This window comes from Leuciscus leuciscus, assembly GCF_965113295.1.
Source record: "Leuciscus leuciscus genome assembly, chromosome: 10".
Lineage (NCBI taxonomy): Eukaryota > Metazoa > Chordata > Actinopteri > Cypriniformes > Leuciscidae > Leuciscus > Leuciscus leuciscus.
In genome coordinates this window covers 22,824,478-22,851,690 of record NC_138734.1, presented here as the reverse complement: position 1 = coordinate 22,851,690, position 27,213 = coordinate 22,824,478, and the positions used below count along the sequence as shown (strand labels likewise).

Below are 27,213 nucleotides of genomic sequence, written 5' to 3'. Positions count from 1 at the left end.
TGATTCGAGCTTTGTGACATGGTGCATTATCCTGCTGGAAGTAGCCATCAGAGGATGGGTACATGGTGGTCATAAAGGGCTGGACATGGTCAGAAACAATGCTCAGGTAGGCCGTGGCATTTAAACGATGCCCAATTGGCACTAAAGGGCCTAAAGTGTGCCAAGAAAACATCCCCCACACCATTACACCACCACCACCAGCCTGCACAGTGTTAACCCCCTGAGGTCGGCTGTATCGCCGGCGATACCAGCTCGCTTTTTTTTTTATCAGTGTAAAAGAAACTCATAAATACTCTGTTGACTTTGATTTTCCATAGGAGTTTCATACATCAATCGATTCTGTTAAATGTGTATTATTTTTGTGTATACTCACAATAAAAACAAAGTGTTGTGCTTTTTGCCAAATAAAGAAAAATAAACACGAAGCGAGTTCTGCCTTCTCTCTGCCTATCAGCTCGAGAAAACACATCAAGTTTATTCAGATCAGTGTACTTGTCTACACTGTCTCGCAGCGCTGTGAGGAATAATAATAATGGAAAACGTACCTCAGAAGTGCTGGTATTTCGAGGAGCAACGGATGGAATACTGTAGTAAGTTTTTTTTCATTCTCAAGTAAATCGCGTTTCTGTGTGAATGAATGAACGGCAGAGATGCGCTGTTTACCACAACTCGCAAAAAGACAGTTTAAATTTGGATTGCGTTTCTGTGTGTGAATGAATGATCTGCTTTTAGCAAACTATTCTGAAATATGTTGAAATAAAATGTATTTGTATAAGCAACGTATTAAACTGCAAATTAACATTTATATTCCTTATAATAAAAACGAAAGACCTATGTTACAGACAAATGAAAGACAACATTACGTTGATTAGTTTTGGATAGATTACACATTTTTACTGTAAAATATCTGCCACCTCAAATAAGCTTTTGTTTGCCAATTTTTGCTAATATGTTAAATATAGTATGTTTTGTCAATGTAGGGTATATTCAAAGTAATGAATCCTTAACTTTGAAATATGTATGATAAAATGTATACTTTAGTTTTTACAAAGAAAGATTACACTTCAATTGTTGTTGTAATTGTAACCTTTTTAATAAAAAATATATATTTACAAGGTAGATGTAAACAAATTTTAAAAGGTAAATATAAGCCTTTTCTTTAAATAATTTTTATTGTGTTTTATTATTGACAAATTTGGGGAGAGGATACATATTCCAAAACTGAAAATACAGTATGAGAATTAACTGCACAATTACTACATGTTTTCCTTGGATATAATACAATTTGCAAGCAAAATTTGTGGAAAAAAAAAATAAAAAAAATTCACATGCTTCCAACTGTGAACCAATTTGGTAGAATATATATATATATATATATATATATATATATATATATATATATATATATATATATATATATATATTAGGGGTGTAACGATATTCAAACCGAACCGACAAACCGCGATACAACAGCCACGGTTCGAACCGCGATACTCTCATGTCGAACCGAACGCGCCCCGCCCCCTGCTGCCCCGGCCCAACTCTCACATCACTTTGTCACAAAACTATTTTTTTCTTCCTTGACATTTGATTAAATAGTTATTAATGAGTACACTTTTAACAACTAATAAGAGCTGTAGTTTTACTAAATATTATTATAATATTATTTACTAAATAAAGTGCATGTCACGTGATTTGGGTGATCGATCACGCTCGAGAGTTTACATACGCACTTCAGGATGGCAACTCATATTGAGATTGAAGACCCTCCGGTCACAACCACTGACTGATACAGCAGCAACAGCAGCAGTGCTGATCACGAATCACCGACACCTGTCATCATCCAATATGATGACATATCACAGCATTTTTTAATCATCGTTTTGAGACAAATCATTGTTTGTTTTGCGAACATAATCCTCTGCCGTCTGGTCGCTTCCGCTTCAAGCCGGACTCGTCTCGCGCTAACGGTAATTCCTTTTCACTGTCCACGTTTTGATTTCGGCAAATCAATTTTAGCGAATGCAAACAACGTGATTATTGTTCATGAGTCCAACATCCAGCCACGCAAGAAAACATGTAATCTACCTGAGGGAATAATATGCTCACAAAACATTTCTGATTATTATTAATGTTTAAGACTGGTTTGTTTTTTCCCCCCCAGGATTCTATGAAGAATGTAAAGATCATAAGATATTTATTTGAAATAGAAAGCTTGTGTAACACTATAAATGTAGGCTACTGTCACTTTTGATTAACGTAATGCATCCTTGCTGAATAAAAGTAGGCAATTACTTTCTTTAATTTCTTTCCCCCAAAAAATTATCTTACAAACCTCAAACTTTTGAACTGTAGGCCTATGTATAATGTTAAAAAAGCTTTCTATTTCAGATAAATGCTGTTATTTTGAATGGTGGTTTGTTTGTAATGTGACATTTTGTTTGTATGACTTTACAATAATTTTTTTAATTAAATTGTACATAAATAGGTTAAGCAATACAAATGTGTTTGTCTGATAACCTTTTAAACATATACTTAACTGTCTGCAGACAATGAAATGATGTACATTGTGCGATGCAGTACAAATATTTTGAGTGTCCCTTGTTTTCCTATAAAGAACCACGATTGTCCCGCATTTTACTTTTCTGAAGTTGGCAACCCTACTCAGGTGTGCAGTTTATTTCTGACTAGTCAGTGGAGGCATTTATTTCATTTTAGTTAACTCAGGTGTGCTAGGTGCTCTAAAGAAAGGCTGAAGCCACTGTATAAAGTTCAGTTAATAAAGTTAAAGTTAATCTAGCGTTATTATTGCTGGTGCCCTGCCATGAACCCTGCCCCCACAGCAAACAGAACCGAACCGAACCGTGGCTCCAAAACCGTGATATGAACCGAACCGTGGCATTGGTGTATCGTTACACCCCTAATATATATATATATATATATATATATATATATATATATATATATTGCTCTTGCATTCTTTCTTGTGGCTATAGGTGACACACCTGAATGAATGGCTCATTAAGTATGCGGGCCCCATTGTCTCCTCAGGTGTGAACCACTACATATGCATGATGCTGTTGAATGGTTGACGCCCCTTGCGCATATTGCCTTTACAAACAAAAAGTGTTTTACAAGATTTAAATCAATGTATTGTGTTATGTGAATGATAAGGGCAGGATGATTTTCACATCATTTTGAAGAAAAAACTCTAGGCAACGACATCCATTAGTCAAAAGTCTTATTGTCACATATTTAGTATGTGTTTTGTGGCCTTATTTCAGAAACTTTAGTTTTTAGCTTTTTCAATAACCATGCATAAACATTATTCTCTCAAAAATACAAACATGTACATGCATGTTGCTCACATATTATGGTAGCCCTGTTTGTGCTAAATAGAGTGTAATTATACCTTTGCCATTAATATGTTTATAAGCAACTGAAAAAAGCACAAATGTCAGGGCATGTCAGAACATCTCAAGGACCCCAAAAACCCCTCTGACCCCAGAGGGTTAACAAGGCATGATGGATCCATGTTCTCATTCTGTTTACGCCAAATTCTGACTCTACCATCTGAATGTCTCAACAGAAATCGAGACTCATCAGACCAGGCAACATTTTTCCAGTCTTTAACTGTCCAATTTTGGTGAGCTTGTGCAAATTGTAGCCTCTTTTTCCTATTTGTAGTGGAGATGAGTGGTACCCGGTGGGGTCTTCTGCTGTTGTAGCCCATCCGCCTCAAGGTTGTGCATGTTATGGCTTCACAAATGCTTTGCTGCATACCTCGGTTGTAACAAGTGGTGATTTCAGTCAAAGTTGCTCTTCTATCAGCTTGAATCAGTCGGCCCATTCTCCTCTGACCTCTAGCATCAACAAGGCATTTTCGCCCACAGGACTGCCGCATACTGGATGTTTTTCCCTTTTCACACCATTCTTTGTAAACCCTAGAAATGGTTGTGCATGAAAATCCCAGTAACTGAGCAGATTGTGAAATACTCAGACCGGCCCGTCTGGCACCAACAACCATGCCACGCTCAAAATTGCTTAAATCACCTTTCTTTCCCATTCTGACATTCAGTTTGGAGTTCAGGAGATTGTCTTGACCAGGACCACACCCCTAAATGCATTGAAGCAACTGCCATGTGATTGGTTGATTAGATAATTGCATTAATGAGAAATTGAACAGGTGTTCCTAATAATCCTTTAGGTGAGTGTATAAATAAGAAATATTTTGACTTTGAAATACATTTAAACAATTTATTAGTCATAATTTAAACTATTGACATCAGCAGCTCATCATAAACATTACTGAAAGGCACAGGATTAGTTTGCTATTAATTTCACTGATCCTCCTTATCAAACATAGAAAATACTAAATACACTAATCATTTAATCTTTCTTCCTTTTGGATTAGAAATAAATGCTATTTTGTTCATTGTGTTCATTTTCATCTGAACTTCTGTTCATACTGAGTTCATTATCACATGTACTTCTGAACCTATCTGTTCTTCATGTACGTTCTATTTTTTCTCTTTGTATTCTTTTGGCTCTGCACTGCTGTTGCTGCCCCCATATTGCTACTTGCAAGTTGCAAGTATATTTATAATTGAAGTTAATGGTAACCATAGAACCAACAACACATTCAAAAATAAAAACGGTTATTTTTTTGTTCCTGGAGGCACTCAAAGCAGTTACGCACAATGCTTAATATAAGAGTTCTTTATGAAAACGTGGTGGTTCCCTTAAATAGTGTCTTAGTGTAAAAATGATAGACTCACACATTTATCTAAGATTTTTTTCACAAACCGCATCTATTTATTCTGTGTACCTCTTCCCATGATTGCTTTTTTAGTGTTTCTTTCTGGGTGTAATATAATGATGTAGCACTTTGGGGCAAATATGGCCACCAGTAATCCAAAACTGGAAGCCAGGATGGCAAATATCTCCACTGCCACTGCATATTTCCCTGGTGAGCTCACATATGCTGGAACAAATGCAATCCACACAGCACAGAAGATCAACATACTGAAAGTGATGAACTTTGCTTCATTAAAATTATCTGGAAGGTTTCTTGCCAGGAAAGCTAAAAGAAAGCTCACTGCTGCCAACAGTCCAATGTATCCCAGCAGTAGAGAAAAACCAGCCACTGAGCCAATAGCACATTCATATACTATTATAGACCTAATATACTGGCTGTTTTTTTGGGGTGTTGGAGAGGCAGTTGATAGCCAAACTGCACATATCACAACCTGGAGGGCTGTTAGGACCAGGACAGTTCCTCTTTGTTGAGCTGCTCCAAACCATTTTATCGCACCTTTACCTTCTGGTCGAGAGGACTTGAACACGGCTATTACCACCATAGTCTTGACCAGGATGCTGGAGATGCACAGGACAAAACTTATGCCAAACACAGCATGTCTTAATTGACATGTCCACAACTGCGGCTGGCCAATGAACAGCAGTACACATAGAAAACACAGTTTAAGTGACAACAGTAGCAGAAAGCTGAGCTCTGAATTGTTTGAACGTACTACAGGAGTTTTGCAGTAATGAGCAAAGATGAAAATCACAATCGCACAGATACAGGTGCCAAGCAGAGATGCAGTGGTCAAAGAGATGCCCAGAGGATCCTCGTAGGATAGAAACTGCACTTCTTTGGGGATGCAGTGATCTTTTTCTTGGTTGGACCAGAAATCATTTGGACATGCTTTGCACTCAGTGGCGTCTGTACATGTGAAAGTAAAAAAAAAAAGAAAAAAAAAAAGAGAGAAATAGCGAAATAAAATATGGTGGTTATAGTTTATTAATGTTTTATTTTCAGTGTACATTTTTCAATGATACCTCTTACTATTTCTCACCTGTTGTATTAGAAATCTCTCCATCAGCACAGGGCAGGCAGTCAAAACAGCAGACGGGAAGGCCCTTCTTTGTGGCTCGTCTGGTTCCTGGTGGGCAGCTCTCACTGCACACAGACTGTGGGGGCTTAAAGAGACATCATCTGTTATTATTCAGGCAAGGACTGATATGTCTCTGTTGTGTTTGTATGATCTGATGGTCTTGGGAACACATTGCACAATTTTTTCTTTTCTTTAGTCATTCGTTTGATATTGTTTTGTTTTAAATATTTAAATAGTAATTTGCACAAATTATGATATAAAAAAAAAAAAAATTACTTTGTTTGTCTCATAGTTCCAGTATATTGCATCCTTATCAAGTGTCAACACCTTCCCTGTTGTTGACCCTTCATTTACCATACCAACTGTACGGACAATTATTGCTTCATCAGAGCTCAACTGCCAGTTCAACACATCATAGATGGCTAAAGCATCTCCATTCTTATCAAATGACACCTGATCCCCAAAGCCTGTGGTGAAGTTCACTTTCTGTAGGTAGTGTACCAGCTGTACAGTTTAAAGACAGGACATGGGTTATATATGTTTATCTGATATATTAATTAATATAGCACACAAAATATTTTGCTTTTCCACATTCAGCTCTTTTATATGCCTCATAATCTATATAATCTATATATTAGAGTCTTACCTGCCAGGGTTTCAGGTTGGATATGTCGGCACAGCTATTCCCACTGAATGGTCCTCTCCACTTCTCACACTGCATCAGATCATGAACAGCATGTGCCAAGGCATAAACTGCCTTATATACATTGTAAGAGGCCCTAAGCTCTGATAAATCAGTGTATGGTGTGTTTGTGCTGCTTAGAACCTCTTGCCCTGAACAAGTTTTTTCACCCTCTCTGCCTCCAGTGTCAAAATTACACCCAAACATGTTCTCCCAGAAGATTCTCACCAAATTGTTTTGTGAGTTGTTGTCAGGACGAAGGCCTAGCAGAAAGTTACCAAGCCCCTGTATCTCTCCTCGTCGGATGGCAATACCCAGTGTACCCCCCAATACAGACTTAAATTGTGGAGCAAGAAGCACAGGTGAGGTAGCCCAAGCCTCACTAGCAATCCACTGCCTGCCTGTAACATTTTTTAACACCATCTCATCAACCACGGGCAACAAATAGCTTGAAGTGGAAAATACAACCACCACTTTTGCTGTGGAGCCTTGAATGATTCCAACTATGCGTTGTATTTCCTTCTGGTTGTTATCATTGGGCAGTATCTCTGAGAAGGCCACACACCCTCCAAACTCCTGCACATCCTGGTGAAAGGATTGACCGGCATTGATGCCATAATCATCGTCACTATAGAGGAGACCAACCCAGGTCCATCCAAAATGCTTCAAGATCTGAACCATAGCCCGCACCTGGAAGGCATCACTGGGGATTGTTCTGAAGAAAGAGGGGTACTTTTTCCTGTCACTCAAACAGGAGCAGGTGGCATAGTAACTAATCTAGTTAGGAGAGATGGAGAGCAGAGATAGAGAGAGAAAGATGAAAAATGTTATCAGTGCTAAAGTCATTGTCAAAAATAAATAAATAAAATTATATTGGAAGAAACAGAGAAGTGATATTTTCACACAATGTTTTGCTATTAATATCGAAAATGTGATTATGGCATAGTAGATAACCAAATATAATATGTCATCAAAACAAATTAGAAAAGGGTTGCAGAAAAGACTGATAAACATGTGAAAGTATTTCCTTTTAAGTCTGTTTAGAAATGATAGTTTCCTGAAGTTTTTTTTTTATTCGTTTTTTTTTTTTTAAAGGTAAAAATATATCTCTTACCATAGGCAGTCGAAACAGCCCCAGGACACTGGAAATTGCAATAGAATGAGTAGAACCTGGATCACCTATGATTCCAATCACCGGTGGTGGTCCTTTGCAGTTGAGGTCAGAGATGCTCTCCTCTGTCCCACTAACCAGAGCTGTGGCACCACGAAATGCCACTCCAAGCCTTAAACAGTTGTCGTAGATCCGGTAACCAAGTGTGATGTTAGGCAGGAGGTTGGGGTTGTTATTAATCTCATTGATGGCAAAAACCATTGTTAGTGCTTGCTGGAAGCTTGTCATATAGAAGCTAGAGAAGACAATACAAATGAAATGAGAGTATTAACTTCAATAATACTAACAGTAACAATAGAAAAATTTATAAAATAAGATTAACTGAATTCCATAACATTTCTGTGAGATCAGATTTTTCAGATATATACTGTATATATACAAAGTTATATACAGTATGCAGTGAATTTCAGTCCTGTAACCCATCAACATGTCATGTAACATGATATCAGTTTCTTAAATCATTGTTGAAAATGTATATGTAGTCATTTTCCAATTATTGCCTTTAAGTGTTCTTCAGTTGGTGTGGCCCAGACTCACAGCTCACAGTGTGGTAGTTTTGGCACCATTCTGAAGCTCAGCTCTGGGAATGCTTTGAGGTACTGAACCTCAAAAAGACCACCAATTAGAAGGTCTCCATCCTGGTACATCCCATTCAGCCTGAAGTGTCCCTGGAGCTGACAGGTACCTGAACCGGCCATCATGGCTACAGAGATATAGTTACAAGGCAGGAACAAACAAATGTGCAGAATTAACCACATCCCTCACCCTTTATCTCGCTATGTCACTCTTCCCTCAGCTCACTGATTTATCATAAAGATTGTGTGTGGCACTTTTTTTTTTTTATATATAGCAGGCGGTGCCAGCGGCCTCTCTGGAAATGAGGATGTCATTTTTGCCATTTTGGGGCCCTCCACCAATGTCTCTTGTATGTATCCAGACACCATTTGGCTCCTTTAAACCAAAACATAATAAATCTATTGTCTCAAAATTATTAATCACAAAACATGGTTAACAATTACCAGAATTTTATTCACAAAATAGCATTCACAAGTATATTCACACATATTGTTTAAAGTTAAAGTTCCAAAATTATGTTACTCAATTATATTTGTGGATTTGTTGAAAATAATACTGTGAAGAATACCTTTGCAATTTTAAACCTTGTTTTGCCAATTTGAATTAGTTTATGAATTTGTGAATCACATTTTGTAAATATTTTCAATTTATATTCATAGATGAATCTGACTCCATATAAATTCTTGACAGTCTTCAGTCTGACATCTAGAAGACAGTTGTGTACTTGAATTGTTTTGTAAGACACCTGTGGTCCATTACAGGCCCGCCGACAGGGGGGGACAAACGGGTCTGTTGTCCCGGGCCCAGGGTAGGGTAGGGTAGGGTAGGGTAGGGTGGGGGCTGCACAAGTCCGGTGCTCAGAAAAGGAAAGAAAAGAGAAGAAGAAAATAGAGGCCTGGGAGATTTTCTAAACAAATATTTAAAAAAATAAAAAGCGGTGACGGTGAAACTGGAACTAGTAAAGCCAACGTAGAGCAAGGTAAGAAACAGCGAAGAAAACGCTTACGAGCCTTGTCAGGAGTTTTCCTGCATTGAATTTTTTTTGCCGGCTGCGCCTGATAGGGCAATAACGAGCAGAGAGAGCCCCGGCCGCGCGCGCGCACTCTCACGTCTTCAAACAACACGTCGAGCGCTGTCTTGCTCGCTCTCTCTCTCTCGCGCATATTAATCAAAGTCAATTGACACGATAGTAACATAGACTGTAAAAAATAGGATAGTAAAAGGTTGGAAGACCGCAGTTTCACGTGGAGCATTTGGAGATTTCTCTTGAATTACCGAGGGGTGTGAATTGTGCTATTAAAAAAAAAACGTTGCCTTATCTTCTCTAAAAAGCGTGCCGCCCATTCAGCTGACATAAACCACAATTTCAGTAAACAAAAAAACCTATCCAGTGATGAAATGTTTTCTGTGTTGTTGACACAAATCTTGTGCGAAGTCCTAACCGAGATAATCACACAATGCGTGCTGTAGGCTACACGTCCACTAATGACACGGTCGATACGCATAATACGAATGATTCCTTTGAACCATTCACTTAATGAAGGGTTAAAACAACTGATCTGTCCAACACTGAATTGGTGAATAAAAAATAAAAATAAAACAAAATAAATAAATATCGGTAACACTTTACAATAATCTTCCATTTATTAAACTCTAGTTAACTACATTAGTTAACATACTATTAATAAACTGCACTTCTACGCATTGTTAATATCAATTTTAATTGTAATATTCAGGCTACTAATAGCCTACATTATTGAAATTAAAAGTTGTATTTGTTAACATATAGAGGAAGAGCAAGGGAAAAGGAGAGATCTTGATTTTGCAAAGAAATCCACATTCAAACCAAACTATCTGACTTCCTGTTGATCCGAGCTAATGACTGGACTTTTTTTTATAATTTTTTTTTATGGTAGTATTATTTTATACAAAAATGTATAATTCTGATGAGAATAAAGTTAGTGTTGATTAAAATTTTAAGGAAAACATATATATTGATCTAATATATATATAGCACATTAATTTTAAATTCATTCAGCTTGAATCACCAAACATACAATATTAATTTTATTTAAAGCAAACAATACATTTAAAAGATATGTTCTATGCATATTTTGTCATTTTAAAAATATCCTTAAAGTGCTATGCAAAAAGACAAGACCTTAGATATTTCTTTATCCTTTTAATGCAGGACTAATTTTAAACAAACTAAGTGCACGGCTGCATGGTCATTCATGATGGTGCGCGTCCACGGCGAGGAGCGAGCAGAACAAAGCGAACGTTTTTTAGTTCATTACTTCCATAGCAAATAATGGAAAACCCTCGTCCTGCTCCGAAGCATTATCAATGTCGGTGCGGACGGGAGTATTTTACTTTCATATTAGCGATTTAAAAGCCCTCGCCGGTGTCACACATCGATTAACCGGTGGGAAAATATCCTCAGTCACATACCTAATATATATTTATATATACATATCATTTTTATATATAAATATTTTATATACAAAAAAGCAAGGCCTTAGAGAATTATTTATCATTTAATGTAGAACAAATGAATGAAATGGTTAAGCTTTTTTCACTGTAACAGACAGACAGCCACACACACACAAACACAGAGAGAGTGAGACCCCCTCCTCCTCCTCGCCACACACACACAGACACCCCCCTCCCCTCCCCTCCCCTCCCCACACAGACACACACACACACAGAATGGCAGAGGGCACTCTCTCTGTCAGAGAAAATCCACATTCAAACCAAAATATCTGACTTCCTGTTGATCCGAGCTAATGACTGTGAATTAGAAAGTTGTCCGGCTCGACGAGAACAATATATGTGCCGGGTTTTGTAACTGTAAGTAAAATGGACTAAGTTATAACACACATTTTGTTTCTCTTTTCTCGCCATAAATTCATTTCCTCGCCACGGCCAAACCGTTCGAGATATCAAAAATCTGCTGGCAATTTATCATCCTCAATGTCTTGACTTCATGCTGACCGAGTTTGGTGGCAATCCGATCAGTTCCCAAGGAGAAGTATATCGAAATCCAGGGGCATGCGTTTCCAAACAACCTATAATAGCCGACTACCTGTTGGGCTGGCGTAAAACTTAGAGCACGAAAGTTGTTCAAGCCGATGAGATCTATATGTGTACCGAGTTTCATATTATTACATGCAAAAGCGTGTTTGATTTATGGACAAGTGTTCGAATCCCATTCCAGGGGGCGCTGTCGAGCCCCCCTGCCACGCCCGGGTACCAGCTTCAGCCCGGCCCTAATGGCTGCGGGTTCTGACCTGTGTGCAAAGTTTCAAGAGTTTCCGAGCATGTTAAGGGCCCCAAAAGCCCCTGAAACCATGAAAACCAATAATTAAAAGTATTCTCACTCAAAGAAAAATCTCTCCCCCCCCTCTCCCTCTCACAGAGAGAGAGAAAATTCTTCGAAACATCCACATTCAAACCAAAATATCTGACTTCCTGTTGGTCGGAGGTAATGAATGTAAATTAGAAAGTTGTCCGGCTCGACGAGAACAATATACGTACTGAGTTTTATCATTGTAGATAAAAGTATAGACCTAACTCCCCCTCTTTTGTCAAAAGGTGGCGCTACTGAGCCCCTGCACCACGCCCGTTTCTGAAACTTTGCACATGTCTACTGGATAATAAATGTGATGTGTCTGTCTGATGTGTCGTGATCGGCCTCTTACAACGAACACACTGTGGAAGTTTCATCAAGATCAGTTAATGTATGCTGAAGTTATAATACACTTCCTGTGACCCTTTATTCGCCATAAATTCGTTTCCTCGCCACAGCCAAACCGTTCGAGATATCAAAAATCACCTGGCAATTTTTCATCCTCAATGTCTTGACTTCATGCACACCGAGTTTGGAGGCAATTGGATGAATTCCCTAGGAGAAGTGTTTCAAATTCCTGAGCATGCATTTCCAAACAACCCTAAATAGCCGACTTCCTTTTGGGCTGGCGTAAAACTTAGAGCATGAAAGTTGTTCGGCCCGATGAGATCTATATGTGTTCCGAGTTTCATATTATTACATGAAAGCGTGTTTGATTTATGGACCAAGTTTTCGGACCCCATTCAAGGGGGTGCTGTCGAGCCCCCCTGCCACGCCCGGGTACCAGCTTCAGCCCGGCCCTGATGGCCGCGGGTTCTGACCCGTGTGAAAAGTTTCAAGAGTTTTTGAGTATGTTAAGGGCCCCAAAAATGCCTGAATAGTCGTAAGAAAAATCATAATAAATATAGCTGCGAGCAGCGATTGCGGGCCCAAGCCGGTGGCACCGCCACCCTGGTGCCTTTAGTTACACTAAACACTGCGGTGTCACTGGTTTGGGCCCTCCATCGCTGCTCGCAGCTATATTTATATATATATATATCACTGATTCTTGAGAGTCAGGACAAAACACGTTTTAAAAAACTTTTTTTTTAAATACACACTATATCAATTAGAGTTATATGTTTCTGCAGAGAAAGGTCTTAGCTATTTAACCATGTAAAGGAACAGGTTCTAAATAAAAACACATTTTTACATGTGCATTTTACATTCAACAAATAAACATGTTTCCCTTCAGAACTGGATTTGTGTCAACTCCGTCAGACACTAAAAAGTATACAATTTTAATTCTTCAAATCCAACAAGAATCTAAAGTTCTGAAGTATATTGTAATAGTGTTTAGTTACTCTGATATGTAAAAAAAATACAATATATAAACTTAAGTTGTGATTTCACACTATTCTGAAAACTCAGATTTCTAAATATTTGCATTTTCAAACTTTGATTTTAATTTCAATATTGTAAAAACAAATTCCTTAAATAAATAAAACATAAGAGGATGTAGATCAGATGGTCCTTTATTACAAAAACAACATAAACTGAAGGAAGAATATTACTTTTCCCCAAATAATTAACAAAAACATACAAACATCCAACGCTGTTGACGAAAAACTGACGGTGTTGACGGAAAAACTGACGGTTGACGGAAAAACTGACGGTGTTGACGGAAAATGTTTGAATGTTTTACCTCAGATTTGTGAAGTGTTCACCTGTTTGTCATGATATGTTCTGACAATAAAGAGTAGTTTAAAACCACAATTAATGCTCTGTTTTCTACAACTTTCACTTAGGAGCAAAAATCTGCCTTTAAACTTGAAAGACATTTATCGTGATAATTATCGATATCGACTGATATAAAAAAAAGATCGTGATAATTTTTTTTGGCCATATCGCCCAGCCCTACACTGGCTTCTCATTTCTCTATCTCTGTCTCTACATATATAAATATATATATTAAAGTGCTGGCAAAGTTACACGTTACACAATAATAAGTAGACCACTGCCTGCCCATTATCTACAAGTCAGATGCGTATGGTTAAATAATGTAATGCATGCTATGTATGTGCATTTATGTGTAAATAAAACCCTGAAATAACAGTTTAACCCTTCACTATATTCACAAATAATATTATATTCGCACATTAAGAGGTTATTGGTGGATTTGTCAACTCCGTCAGCTTACAGGTCAACTCCGTCAGACATAGAACCTGACGGAGTTGACGTCTGACGGAGTTGACGTAAGGGCATGTATTTTCCTGCCAAAACATGTATTGTACACTACAGCTAGGTAGTTTATCCTCAGTTGCTAGATGTCCCAATAACCTCACTAAAATGCTTAAATTCAATCCACTATGGTTTAAAAAAAAGTATCTTAACAGAAAGATGGTATTGACATGGTGCAGCTGTGACCATAGGAATATTGACATTGTTTGTCTAAAATATAAAAAAATGTAAAACACACCAGAGCATGTGTGGTAGTGCTGCATTCACCACAGGCAGGGAGATGAAAAGGGGTCCTCAGGGATATAGCTGACCATGCTATTTCCTGATTTAAAGAGCTTTATGAAAAAATCTGACGGAGTTGACAGAAACTGAGGACACAACTTTAATAGGCAGATTTTTATAGAAAATATTGTTTGATGTTCACTCCATGCATTGTTTTTTATATTTATACCCCTTCTTTTTTATTTGATATATATGTTTTCATAATTGTAGAGCTTTTTAAAAGTTTTTTGGGATGGTTAATGCCAAGTGCAATAACATGACCTTCTAACCACAGACCATACATTTAAACAAATTTTCCCCAAAAAGATAAAAAGGGTTATTCTAAAAATCAGATCGGTATATAGAATTCCTTTAGATTTAACTTTGTAAGTATGTCAATCATGATGAATTTCTTAATTTTTGCTATAAATTAGACTTTTCTATGTGGGACATGTTTTGTCCCGACTCTCAAGAATCAGTGATATATATATATATATATATATAATAAACACAGGAAATTTTACTTGTCTTACCTTATTCTGATTTTATGATACACTCAAAATATTCCACAACAAATCCTTTAAATTTAATGTAAAAATAAAAACGAAAGTAAGTGTTGGGCTCGCGTAACCCTTTCATTAGAATCAAAACGTTTCAACAGTTGCGATGTATTTGGATGCTAAACTATTCTTTATTATAGGCTTTGTACTTCACTCGTGTTCCAATATCGACGAAAAATCACAGTGGAGCAGTGCTTACTGTGAATGTACGAATTGTACTACACTGCAAAAAATGCTTTTCTTACTTAGTATTTTTGTTTTGTTTCCAGTCCAAATATCTAAAAATTCTTAAATCAAGAAGCATTTACTAGAGAAGTAAAATGACATAAGAAATTCTATTTTGTTTTAAGGTAAAAAGAAAGTACTTTAAGTAATTTTTGCAAATTAGAAAGTTGTCCTGCTCGATGAGACCAATATACGTACTGATTTGTGTAATTGTGGGTAAAACTAACACCCCCACTTTTGTCAAAAACATTTTGAAAGTGACACACTTCCTGCTACCAGTTGGTGGCGCTATAACTTTGACTCACAATAGTTACAACCATCTGATCAGCCTCTTACCACGAACACACTGCTGAAGTTTCATCAAGATCAGTTAATGTATGCAGAAGTTATACCACTTCGTGTTTCTCTTTTCTAGCCATAAATTTGTTTCCTCGCTACGGCCAAATCGTTCGAGCTATCAAAAATCCGTCCGCAATTTAGCATTCTCAATGTCTTGACTTCATGCACACCGAGTTTGGTGGGGATTGGATGAATTCTCTAGGAGTATTTCACATTCCACAGCAAGAGTTTTCCAAACAACCCATAATAGCCGACTTCCTGTTGGGCGGAGCTAGTAACATAGAGTGCGGAGGTTGTTCGGCCCAATGAGATCTATATGTGCACCAAGATTCATATTATTTCATGCAAGCGTGTTTGATCTATGGACCAAGTTTTCGGACCCCGCTCCAGGGGGCGCTGTTGAGCCCCCCTGCCACGCCCGTGTCCCAGCTTCAGCCCGGCCCTGATGGCCGCAGGTTCTGACCTGTGTGCAAAGTTTCAAGAGTTTTCGAGGACATTAAGGGCCCCAAAAGCCCCTGAAACCTTGAAAAACAATTATAAAAGCAAATTTCTCCTAACAGACAAATCCCCCACACCCCCCACACACACACAGAGACACAGATACAGAGAGAGAGAGAGAGAGAGAGAGAGAGAGAATTCTCCAAAAAATCACATTCAAAGCAAAATATCTGACTTCCTGTTGGTTGGAGCTAATGATTGTAAATTAGAAAGCTGTCCGGCTCGATGAGAACAATATACATACTGATTTTTGTGATTCTAGGAAAAACTAAGCCCCCATTTTTGACTAAAGGTGGCGCTACTGAGCCCCTCACCACGCCCATTTCTGAAACTTTGCACATGTCTACTGAATAATAAATGTGATGTGTCTGTCGAGTTTCATGCACTTTCAAGCATGTGAAGAGTCTCAAAAGCATCCGAAAAGAATATTAAAGTTTGATGCGTTGCCATGGCAACAGTATCTAAGATATCAATAATCCTTTCACAGGCCTACATCTGCCGTGTGTCTACATTATACACATAAAGTTTGAAGCAAATCGGGTAAAAATAAGAGGGTGATTTCAAAGCATTTTGAAAGTGACACACTTCCTGTTGCCAGTTGGTGGCGCTATAACTTTGACTCACAATAGTCACATCCATGTGATCGACCTCTTACAACGAACACACTGCTGAAGTTTCATCAAGATCAGTTAATGAATGCAGAAGTTATAACACACTTCCTGTTTCTATTTTCTCGCCATAAATTTGTTTCCTCGCCACGGCCAAACCGTTCGAGATATCAAAAATCCGTCTGCAATTTATCATCTTCAATGTCTTGACTTCATGCACACCGAGTTTGGAGGCGAATGGATGAATTTCCTAGGAGGAGTACATCAAATTCCACAGCATGCGTTTTCCAAACAACCCATAATAGCCGACTTCCTGTTGGGCTGGCGTAAAACTTAGAGCACGAAAGTTGTTCGGCCCGATGAGATCTATATGTGTACCGAGTTTCATATTATTACATGAAAGCGTGTTTGATATATGGACCAAGTCTTCGCCCTTTCAGGGCTTGGGCCCTAATAATTATAACAGAAGATAATATCTCTGGTCCATCCTAATACTAATTATAAATACAATGTATATAAAATATAAATACAATATAAAATAAAATAAAAACAATAAAAACAAATACAATGGATTGACCACCTTGGCTTTTGCCTTGGCTTTTGGCTTGCTTAGTTGGGGACATTTAATATTCAACAATATTATTGATCTGCCTTATTATGGGTGGACGATGATGCAATTTTCTTCTAGAAACAAACTTTGTTGTATTATTTTCATGTTATCAATGTGAAGCTGCTTTGATACAATCTGTATTGTAAAAAGCGCTATTTAAATAAAGGTGACTTGACTTGACTGACCACCTGGTGTGGTGTGTAAGGTATTTTGCAGCTCATCCTTTCCGAGCATACAGTGAAGTTTCTCTGAGTCATTTAGAGTAAAGACTGAAAAATTCAGTGCTGCAAATTGTGGAAAAAATATTCCCCTTGTAGTGGTACTTGAGACAGACAAGAAAGTGTTTTCGTCTGCTAATTCAGTGGTAAGAATTTAATTGTTGGTTTTATTTAAATATTGTTGTCCATTTATCGAAATTCCATGCCTCTTATACTTATATATTACTATGTACCAATTTACTAATGCTCAGACACACTCAGGGCCCTATCTTGCACCCAGCGCATTTGACTTTGTACACCGACGCATGTATCATTCCTATTTTGCACCCGCGCAAAGCGCGCTTTTCCCTCCACAGAAGCACGTCGGTAAACTAGGGAATGAACTTGCGCTCCCTGGGCGGTTCAGCGCAAAAAAGGAGGCGTGTTCCGGCGCAAACGTTCCTTCATGCTATTTTGCAGGTTTAGAAAACAATTGCGCCACTAACCAGGAAAAAATAGTTTAAAGTCAGTGGCGCGTTGCGCATGTTATTCATATGCTATTTTAAGGGCGCATGCTTGGCTATAATCAATGTAACGTGTGCACAACGCGCATACACTTTGATTCTCTCATCTACACAGAAGCAGCAGTTTTCATTTTTGCAAATCATACATTATTACGATAGATAGATAGATAGATAGATAGATAGATAGATAGATAGATAGATAGATAGATAATTTATTATAAAAGCATACATCTAGCTTACACATTTACCCAAAGTATCATACGCCTTTTTAACCGAAGTTAATTTGGGTGGGTTTCTCCATCCCCAACGTCCCTGACGAGAGCGTTGCTCTCCTTGGCTGTGAACCGCTCCTGGCGCGCGCCTGGCAAATCCGCCGTTATAATAGGAATCCGCTTTAGAACAAACGCGCCTGCTCTTAAAGGGAATGTGAGATGACGCTCTGATTGGTTTATTTCACGTTACGCCCAAACCACACCTATGAAAAATGAAGCTACTTCAGACCAACCCATTTTAGATTTGCGCCTGGCGCAAGAGTCATTTATCCCGCCGAGAAAATAGCAACAGCGCCAAGACCCGCCCACAAAGTTACTTGCGCTTTGCGCTTTGACACTTGCGTTTCAGATCGTTAAAATAGGGCCCATAGTCTCTCTCGCGCGCAGACACACTCGGTCTCTCTCGGGCACTGTCGCTCGCAGACTCTTGGACACACTCGGTCTCTCTCGCAGAGTTCGCTTCGCTTTTGTCCAGTCCGGCGCCTCATAGCTCTGCTCCGCGCTCAACTCAACTTTTTTTCATTTATACTCAAAAATCTCTGCGACTTACTGAGTGGCGCAATAGTCGCGCGACACTACGAATCGATGATGACATTTCTAATAGATTATTTTAATAATCGATTTTAATCGATTTAATCGATTCGTTGTTGCAGCCCTACTTGATATCAATTTCAGTCTTACGTCTGGAGACCATTCTCAATCCAACGGTCAAGCTGAAAGACTAAACCAAGAGATCATCCATTTCCTTCGATCATACTGTAATCAGCATCAGAATGATTGGAGTCGCTTCCTAATATGGGCTGAGTACGCCCAGAATTCCATCCAAAAGGCAGCTACAGGATTGACCCCCTTTCAATGCATTTTAGGATTTCAACCGCCTCTATTCCCTTGGTCTGGAGAACCCACTAATGTCCCGGCAGTGAATGACTGGTTAAGTAGAAGTGAGGAGACATGGAATCAGGCTCACATTCACCTCCAACACGCCATTCGCCGACAAAGTGTACAGGCTGGTCATCATCGTCATCATCGTCCTGAGTACCGTTCTGGTCAATGGGTGTGGCTGTCCACAAGAGACAGATACACATATGTTCGGAAGGTTGGTCTGGACCACTCTTAGCTTTAACTTATCACTGTTGCAGGTCTATACGAATACAATTCTGAAGTTTTAATAGACCCAGACAGTGTTCAATTAGGCTAATTCAAGTGTTTTCATTCAAAGAATAAAATTGTCATTACACTGATTGTTGTTAGATTTTTTATTATATTATCCAAAGGTAGGCTACATCAGCTGGCAAACCATTAAAGGCTTAGGAGTCTATTTAACCCCCTGGGGTCGGCTGTATCGCCGGCGATACCAGCTCGCTTTTTTATTTTTATCAGTTCAAAAGAGATTCATTTTGCTCTGTTGACTTTGATTTTACAAACACATTTCATACATCAATCGATTCTGTTAAATGTGTATTATTTTTGTGTACACTCACAATAAAAACAAAGTGTTTTGCTTTTTGCCAAATAAAGAAAAATAAACACGAAGCGAGTTCTGCCTTCTCTCTGGCAGTTAAGTCCATTCTGAAACGCGTCCGAAAATGAACCATAACTCAGTGAATACTCAGTCAAACAGGCATACAGACACACAAGCATGAAGCTTGAATTCTCTTCTTTTAAATGAAGTAATTTATATAAAAAAACAAATATTCTCAGTTCATGTAATCTGTAAGAAAAGAGCGAGATGTCAGTCGTTCTCATCTCATCTAATTATTTTTAATGTGACTCCGCCCACGGAGAGCGCGCGCTATTCAAACGCAAATTACTGCGGCAATCCACGCAAGCCTGTGAAACGCCCCCATATCAGCTCGAGAAAACACAAGTTTAATCAGATCATTGTACTTGTTTACACCGTCTCGCAGCGCTGTGAGGAATAATAATAATGGAAAATGTACCTCAGAAGTGCGGGTATTTCGAGGAGCAAGGATCCGACTGAGCTGAGGAATACTGAAGTAAGTTTTTTTTTCCTTCTCAAGTGAATCGCGTTTCTGTTTGTGAATGAATGAACGGCAGAGATGCGCGCTGTTTACCACAGCTCGCAAAAAGACAGTTTAAATTTAAATCGCATTTCTGAGTGTGATATGTTGAAATAAAATGTAGGCTATTTGTATAAGCAATGTATTAGACTGCAAATTAACATTTATATGCCCTAATATTTCATAAAAACAACGTTACAGTCAGGCGTTTCTGTGTGTGAATGAATGTTTCGTTTTTAGCAAACTGTATTGAGTAAAAATCGACTGAAATATGTTGAAATAAAATGTATTTGTATAAGCAACGTATTAAACTGCAAATTAACATTTATATTTCTTATAATAAAAACGAAAGACCTATGTTACAGACATATGAAAGACAACATTTCGTTGATTAGTTTTGGATAGATTATACATTTTTACTGTAAAATATCTGCCACCTCAAATAAGCTTTTGTTTGCCAATTTTTGCTCATATGTTAAATATAGTATGTTTTGTCAAAAATAAAGTAATCAAATAATCAATCAAATCCTTAACTTTGAAATATGTATGATAAAATGTATACTTTAGTTTTTACAAAGAAAGATTACACTTGAATTGTTGTTGTAATTGTAACCTTTTTAATAAAAAAAATATATTTACAAGGTAGATGTAAACAAACTATTAATAGTTAAATATAAGCCTTTTCTTTAAATAATTTTTATTGTGTTTTATTAGTGACAAATTTGGGGAGAGGATAAATATTCCAAAACTGAAAATACAGTATGAGAATTAACTGCACAATTACTAGACATGTTTTCCTTGGATATTATAGGTCAATTTGCAAGCACAATTTGCGATTGAGATGCTTCCAACTGTTGCTCTTGCATTCTTTCTTGTGGCTATAGGTGTCACACCTGAATGAAAAAAAAAAAAATTGACATGCTTCCAACTGTGAACCAATTTGGTAGAATATATATATATATATATATATTCTACTCATTGAGCTCATTATATATATATATATATATATATATATAGCTCTTGCATTCTTTCTTGTGGCTATAGGTGACACACCTGAATGAATGGCTCATTAAGTATGCGGGCCCCATTGTCTCCTCAGGTGTGAATCACTAAATATGCATTATGGTGTTGAATTGTTGACGCCCCTTGCGCATATTGCCTTTACAAACAAAAAGTGTTTTACAAGATTTAAATCGTACTCGGTTACTAACGTAACCTCGGTTCTCTCTAGAAGAGGGAACGAGTACTGCGTAAGTATCTTACGCTAGGGGAAAATCCCTTTTCCGCGAGATATTGAAGCCAAAAAATTATCCTTAATTTTGTTTTATTGTAAAACGCGTTGCGGCAGCATACAGACATAGGCAAGACGGCTCGTGTGCCTATTGGCTGTTCTGCGGCAACTGCAGCAGCCTATCGAGCGAGGCCTAGCGTCACGTCCCGCCGAAAGGGGCGTGGCTTAGGCCTATAAATACAGCTCGCAGGCAGCTGATATCTGGTTTTTCATCGCCGAAGCTAACCAGAGTGTGTGCATGCACGGCAAGATACGCAGTACTCGTTCCCTCTTCTAGAGAGAACCGAGGTTACGTTAGTAACCGAATACGTTCTCTTACGAGAGGTCTCTCGTACTGCGTAAGTATCTTACGCTAGTGGACCCAATGTAAAACGCCGTGCGTGCTGGGATCTGACACCAAAGACCCAAGGGCGAAAGCCCGGGGTTCATATAGTGCATAATCACCAGGGGAACTCACAGGGAGTCCGGGAAGAGGGAGGGGCGGAGCCGCGCTCTTCCACATATAGCAGCGTCCCTTAGACGCAAATTACATCATACAGACAGGGCGGAGTACGGCCTGAGCTGATGAAAAATTGTGGGTCTTATTTATTTGCCCATAAGCATTTTGCGGTCGATCAGCGAGCAGTGCTCATCGAGCAGTGCTCAGCAGACACAGTATTCTGAACCGATAGCATCAGAACAGACAGTACTGGTATATTTAGACCGACAACAGCCTGGCCTGTAAGGCGGGAACCTCTAGGTTATAAAACCTTATAAATGTAGACGGGGAGGCCCAGCCTGCCGCCATACATATATCTTGCAAGGCAATCCCACTTGACCAGGCCCACGACGAAGCCATGCTTCTCGTGGAGTGCGCTCTGACACCCAACGGGCACAGCATACCCTTGGAAGTGTATGCCAGCACAATAGCGTCTACTATCCATCTGGATAGGCTCTGTTTCGACGCGGCTAGTCCCTTGGAACGTCCGCTGAACGAAACGAAGAGCTGCTCCGTCTGTCTGAAGACAGATGAGCGAGACACATAGGCTCTTAATGCCCTGACTGGACAAAGGAAGCTCGCGTCTCCTTCCTCGCCAGAGACCGGTAGGGCTGACAGGGAAATGACCTGCGCCCTAAACGGTGTGTTGAGGGATTTTGGAACATAACCGTGCTTAGGTTTGAGTATAACTCTTGAGTCATTAGGCCCAAACTCCATGCACGTCGCGCTTACTGAGAGCGCGTGTAAGTCCCCTATGCGCTTCACCGAAGTGAGAGCCAGAAGAAACATTGTCTTGAAAGACAGGTGTTTAAGATCAATCGTCTGTAAAGGCTCGAATGGGTCACCTTTCATGGCCTCCAGTACCACAGAAAGGTCCCATACGGGGACTGAGGGAGGTCTGGGAGGATTCAGTCTCTTAGCTCCCCTAAGGAAGCGGATGACTAAATTGTTCCTTCCTATTGACTGACCAAGCGTTGTTTTTGAGAACGCTGCTATGGCCGCCACATAAACTTTGAGCGTGGAAGGGGACCTGCCCTTGTCCAACAGCTCTTGTAGGAAGGAGAGAACCTCCGTCACCCCACAGTCTGGGGGCGACACGCCATGAGCTGTGCACCAGCTGGAGAACACTGACCATTTTGAGGAATAGAGACGTCGCGTAGACGGAGCTCTTGCCTGCGTGATCGTGTTTAACACTCCGCTTGAGAGGTCAGTGGGTACCCGTTGATGGCCCAAACATGAAGGGACCACAGCTCTGGGCGCGGATGCCAAATCGAGCCCTTGGCCTGAGAGAGGAGGTCCCTCCTCACTGGCACTGGCCATGGGGCAGTGCTCGCTAGCTGCATCAGAACTGGGAACCAGGGTTGGTTTTTCCAGAACGGCGCTACGAGTAGCACTGAGCATCCTTCTTCCCTGATCCGCTCTATCACCTGAGGCAGGAGAGAGACGGGAGGAAAGGCATAGAGCGGGCGGCGGGGCCATACATGAGACAGCGCGTCCCTGCTCTTGGAGAAAAATTCCAGACAGTGAGCGTTTTCTTGAGACGCGAACAGGTCTACTTCCGTTCTGCCGAATTTCTTCCACAGCAGCTGGACTGTCTGTGGGTGTAGAGACCACTCGCCTGTCGGAACATTGTTCCTGGACAGTCTGTCCAGTCCTACGTTTAGGAGCCCTGGCACATGCGCTGCTCTCAGCGAGAGCAGGTTGCGCTGAGCCCACACCAGGAGGCGTTCTGTCAGCCTGTGCAGGTTTCGGGACCTGAGGCCGCCCTGGCGATTTATGTAGGACACCACTGACATGTTGTCCGAACGGACCAGGACGTGGTGTCCTGAATTTGCAGTGTGGCCATAGTATGCAGCGCTGAAGCAGCCTGCCCAGCAGCGGCGTTCCAAGACTTAGCGACTTCTTCGTGTATCTCAGGAAGAAAAGGCGCTGGTCTGGACGCAGGCGAAGCGCGCTCCCCAGGAAGAAAATATCCATCCAGCCGGTTGTGAGCAGGCTGTTCAGGCGTAGACCACTCGAGGCAGAGGCTCGCCGCGGCACTACAGCGGGCGGAGGTGCAGTCTCAGCGAAATATGCCAGACGAGTCCTCAGAGTCGCCATAGGCAGTAGCTCACAATGATGGCAGCCGCCGTCAGCGAGCGCGAGAGCTGCATGATCCTCACCCAGGCAGGAAACGCAGATAACGTGGCGGTCCCCGTCGCTGAGTGTGGCTCTGCACGAGCCGCAGGAAGGCATCTTTAAAAAGACGCAAGCTCTTTTAGACAGTGTGTGTCGGCGAACACACACACAGCAGAGAGTGTAAAGGATATAGGCGCCAGATAGCGCAGCAGGAAGGCGATTGAAGGCGGCGCGGCCAGCGACTTCAGTGACGACTCGTCCCGCTGCAAATGCTTCCTCAGAACGGTGCGGCTTCTCTCCGGATCCAGCGATGCGTGTGCTTCGCTGAAGAGATGAAAAATCAGACATCAGCTGCCTGGGAGCTGGATTTATAGGCCTAAGCCACGCCCGTTTCGGCAGGACGTGACGCAGTGGGCGCCAAGCACCCTCATTGGGTCTGACGTCATGCTAGGCCTCGCTCGATAGGCTGCTGCAGTTGCCGCAGAACAGCCAATCGGCACACGAGCCGTCTTGCCTATGTCTGTATGCTGCTGCAACGCGTTTTACAATAATACAAAATTAAGGATAATTTTTTGGCTTCAATATCTCGCGGAAAAGGGATTTTCCCCTAGCGTAAGATACTTACGCAGTACGAGAGACCTCTCGTAAGAGAACTCAATCTTTCCGTGCCGTCTGATGATTGGCCCATCTCTTCTCCAAGCCACACCATCTTCGTAGGTTTTCTACCCCGATAGCCCCCACTCACCTGTAGGCCCTATCTTAACCCTCTGAGGTCTGAGCTGTTTTCTGGGCCCTGGAGGTGTTCTGACATGCTCTGACATTTCTGGTTATTTCTGTTACTTGTGACATTTTCATGGCTAAAGTCTAATTACACTGTATTCAGCACAAACTCTGCTACAATAATATATCAGCAGCATGTATGTAAAAGTTTGTAGTTTTGAGATAATGACATTTATGCATGGTTTGTGAAAATACAAAAAATAATTCTCACTGAAATAAGGCCATGAAACCCATACTGATTATTTCTTCACAAAACTTTTGAAAATTGTATGACGTAGCCAAGAATATTTGCTGCAAAACTATCTGAAAATCACCCTGACTGCTCATTCAGATAAGACAATATATTGATTTAAAAAATTTACGACGTGTTTTGTGTGAAAAAGCTTTATGCGGGAGCTCATTAATATGTAAGCTTTTCACACCTGAGAAAGACAAAGAACCTCCCCTAACAGCCCTATTAGGAGCTATCAGGCCCTGTCATTCTGAGCAACCTTGCACAATACTGTAAATGAGGAGATTTAAAAAAGAATGGCTTTTAAATTGTTTGGATTTATTTACAACACAACATAATCCAAAGATACACAACAAATGCCAAAAAAGCATTTCAAAGACAGAGACCTTTGTGCCATTCCTAAAAACATTGTACATACCTTTCATTTCCAAGATTTTCAATTTACCATGTTCACGTACAGAGACTCATGTGAATGTTGAAGTCCTCAGTTGCATCTGGGCCCTGAAAAAAAAAAGTGAACATACTGATATCAAGAGAAAGGCCTGCACGATTTTGGAAATAAATATGAGATTTTTCTGGTTAAAATTGCTTTTTAAAATTCCTTTTTAAAATTCACAGAATACACACACACACACACACAAATGTTTCCAACAATAATATAATGAACACCAGATTTGTTGTGCCTTGTAGGCATAAGGTATATGCGCAGTGCCGGATAAAATAATAATAACAATAAATAACCTATAGCAGTATAAATCTTCCAAAAGATTTCAGTAACAACTAAGCTAGAGAAAAAGATATTGATTATCATGTTACTTCAAATGTTTCCATCCGTTATGATGATATGAAATGAGGTAATAATAAAAACATGAAGCCGTTTGGTGCGTTTTGCTTTCATCCAAAATATGATACATTCAAACGCGATCGCGCTGCAAAATATGATACTTTCAAACGCGATCCAAAATATGATAGCCTACATTCAAACGCGATCGCGCTGCAAAATATGATACATTCAAACGCGATCGCTATCCAAAATATGATACATTCAAACGCGATCGCGCTCAAATATAAAACATTATAGTTACCATATACATATCTACGTTTGAGCAGATATCCACAAACACAGTAACAGTAAACACGGGTCTAAATATTATAATATTCCCCATATATCTAGCAACAGTTCAACTGCAACGTGACATTTATGCAACAATAACAAACTAATATGTAAGAATTTCTTACCTTACATCTTTCTTGTCTTCAAATCGCGTTCTTCTTCTTCTGAGGTAGCCTAAATCCAATGTAAGCTCAGGCACGTCTTTCAAACTCGACGAAAAGTGAAGTGAAGTGTTTTGTTGTTGAGGTAACGAGGGCGTTCGCGTTCCATGTGGAGATTTGCATGTGAATATCTTTTGCGCGAGTGGGCGTGGCCAAATTAACTGTAATGATCGAGCAAGCGTTTGAGAAGCTGGACATCTTGTTAGTTTTATACAAATGACTTAAACAGAGAATATTTGTTTTCGTTTTGAATCCGATCATTTAAAAGTACACACTTAAATGTTTATAAAGGTATATGGATAAAAAATGTGTGACAAGTATTCGCTGAGTTTTGTTTCAGTTTATAGACGTGCTCAAGAAAAAAAAGTTCACCGCGACGGAGAGGCAGAACGCACACCCTGTATATTTTCTTTATTTTACAAAAGCACAATGTTTTGATTTGATTGTAAGTGGACACATTCAAAAGGAGAAATATCACAGATTCTTTTTTTATATTTCTTTTTTCTGTATGACCATAAATGACGGAGTAATTGAAGTTTATAGTGAAGTTTAAACCCTAGCAGTGGTAGTAGGCTTAGGCCTCCTTATTCTCCCTAACACATACCGTGTTACTATTGTTTTATCTCAGTTCAAGTGTTTTGTTTCACTTTGATCTTTTCTATCCTTTGTTCTGTTGTGATTTGTTTCTTTCATTTCACCTAGAGACAGTAACCTGTGAGAGCCACCAAGGAAGCTAAATAAAAGAGTGACAACCACACAGCCGGTGTCATCACGTGACCCGCTAGGCTACTGCCTGCCAAATCTCTAGTTCAGGTCCTTAGTCGACCCAAGTTAATTGGCTCCGCTAACTGTCTAACTGTTTGCATCAGTTAGCCCGTATGAGTATACCTTGTTAACCTTTGAACGAACTTGCATTGGTCTCTTTGTGTGTGTGCTGTGTTTCTCTCGTCTACAGTGAGCCAATATGTCCCGTTCATCTAGTCCCGTCGTCCATTGGGGCAACCTCTCGACATGGTTGAAAGCAATGAC

General features: G+C 39.8%; 1 protein-coding gene and 1 long non-coding RNA gene across 2 annotated transcripts in view; both read right to left on the bottom strand.

Annotated features, from left to right (window-relative positions):
- Nucleotides 1-26,336, bottom strand: part of LOC309508615 — a 190,932-nt gene extending 164,596 nt beyond the window's left edge. Inside the window, exon 1 of the long non-coding RNA XR_014209606.1 lies at nt 26,049-26,336. This is a non-coding gene — a long non-coding RNA (uncharacterized lncRNA). The remainder of the gene's footprint in view (nt 1-26,048) is intronic.
- Nucleotides 4,812-8,508, bottom strand: LOC309508337 (extracellular calcium-sensing receptor-like; the record flags this gene model as incomplete). Its single annotated transcript, XM_082182927.1, has 6 exons — nt 4,812-5,725; nt 5,859-5,982; nt 6,174-6,401; nt 6,544-7,356; nt 7,694-7,985; nt 8,288-8,508. 6 exons carry the CDS (start codon nt 8,506-8,508, stop codon nt 4,812-4,814), a joined length of 2,592 nt encoding a protein of 863 aa, XP_082039053.1.
- Nucleotides 26,337-27,213: the final 877 nt, after the last annotated feature.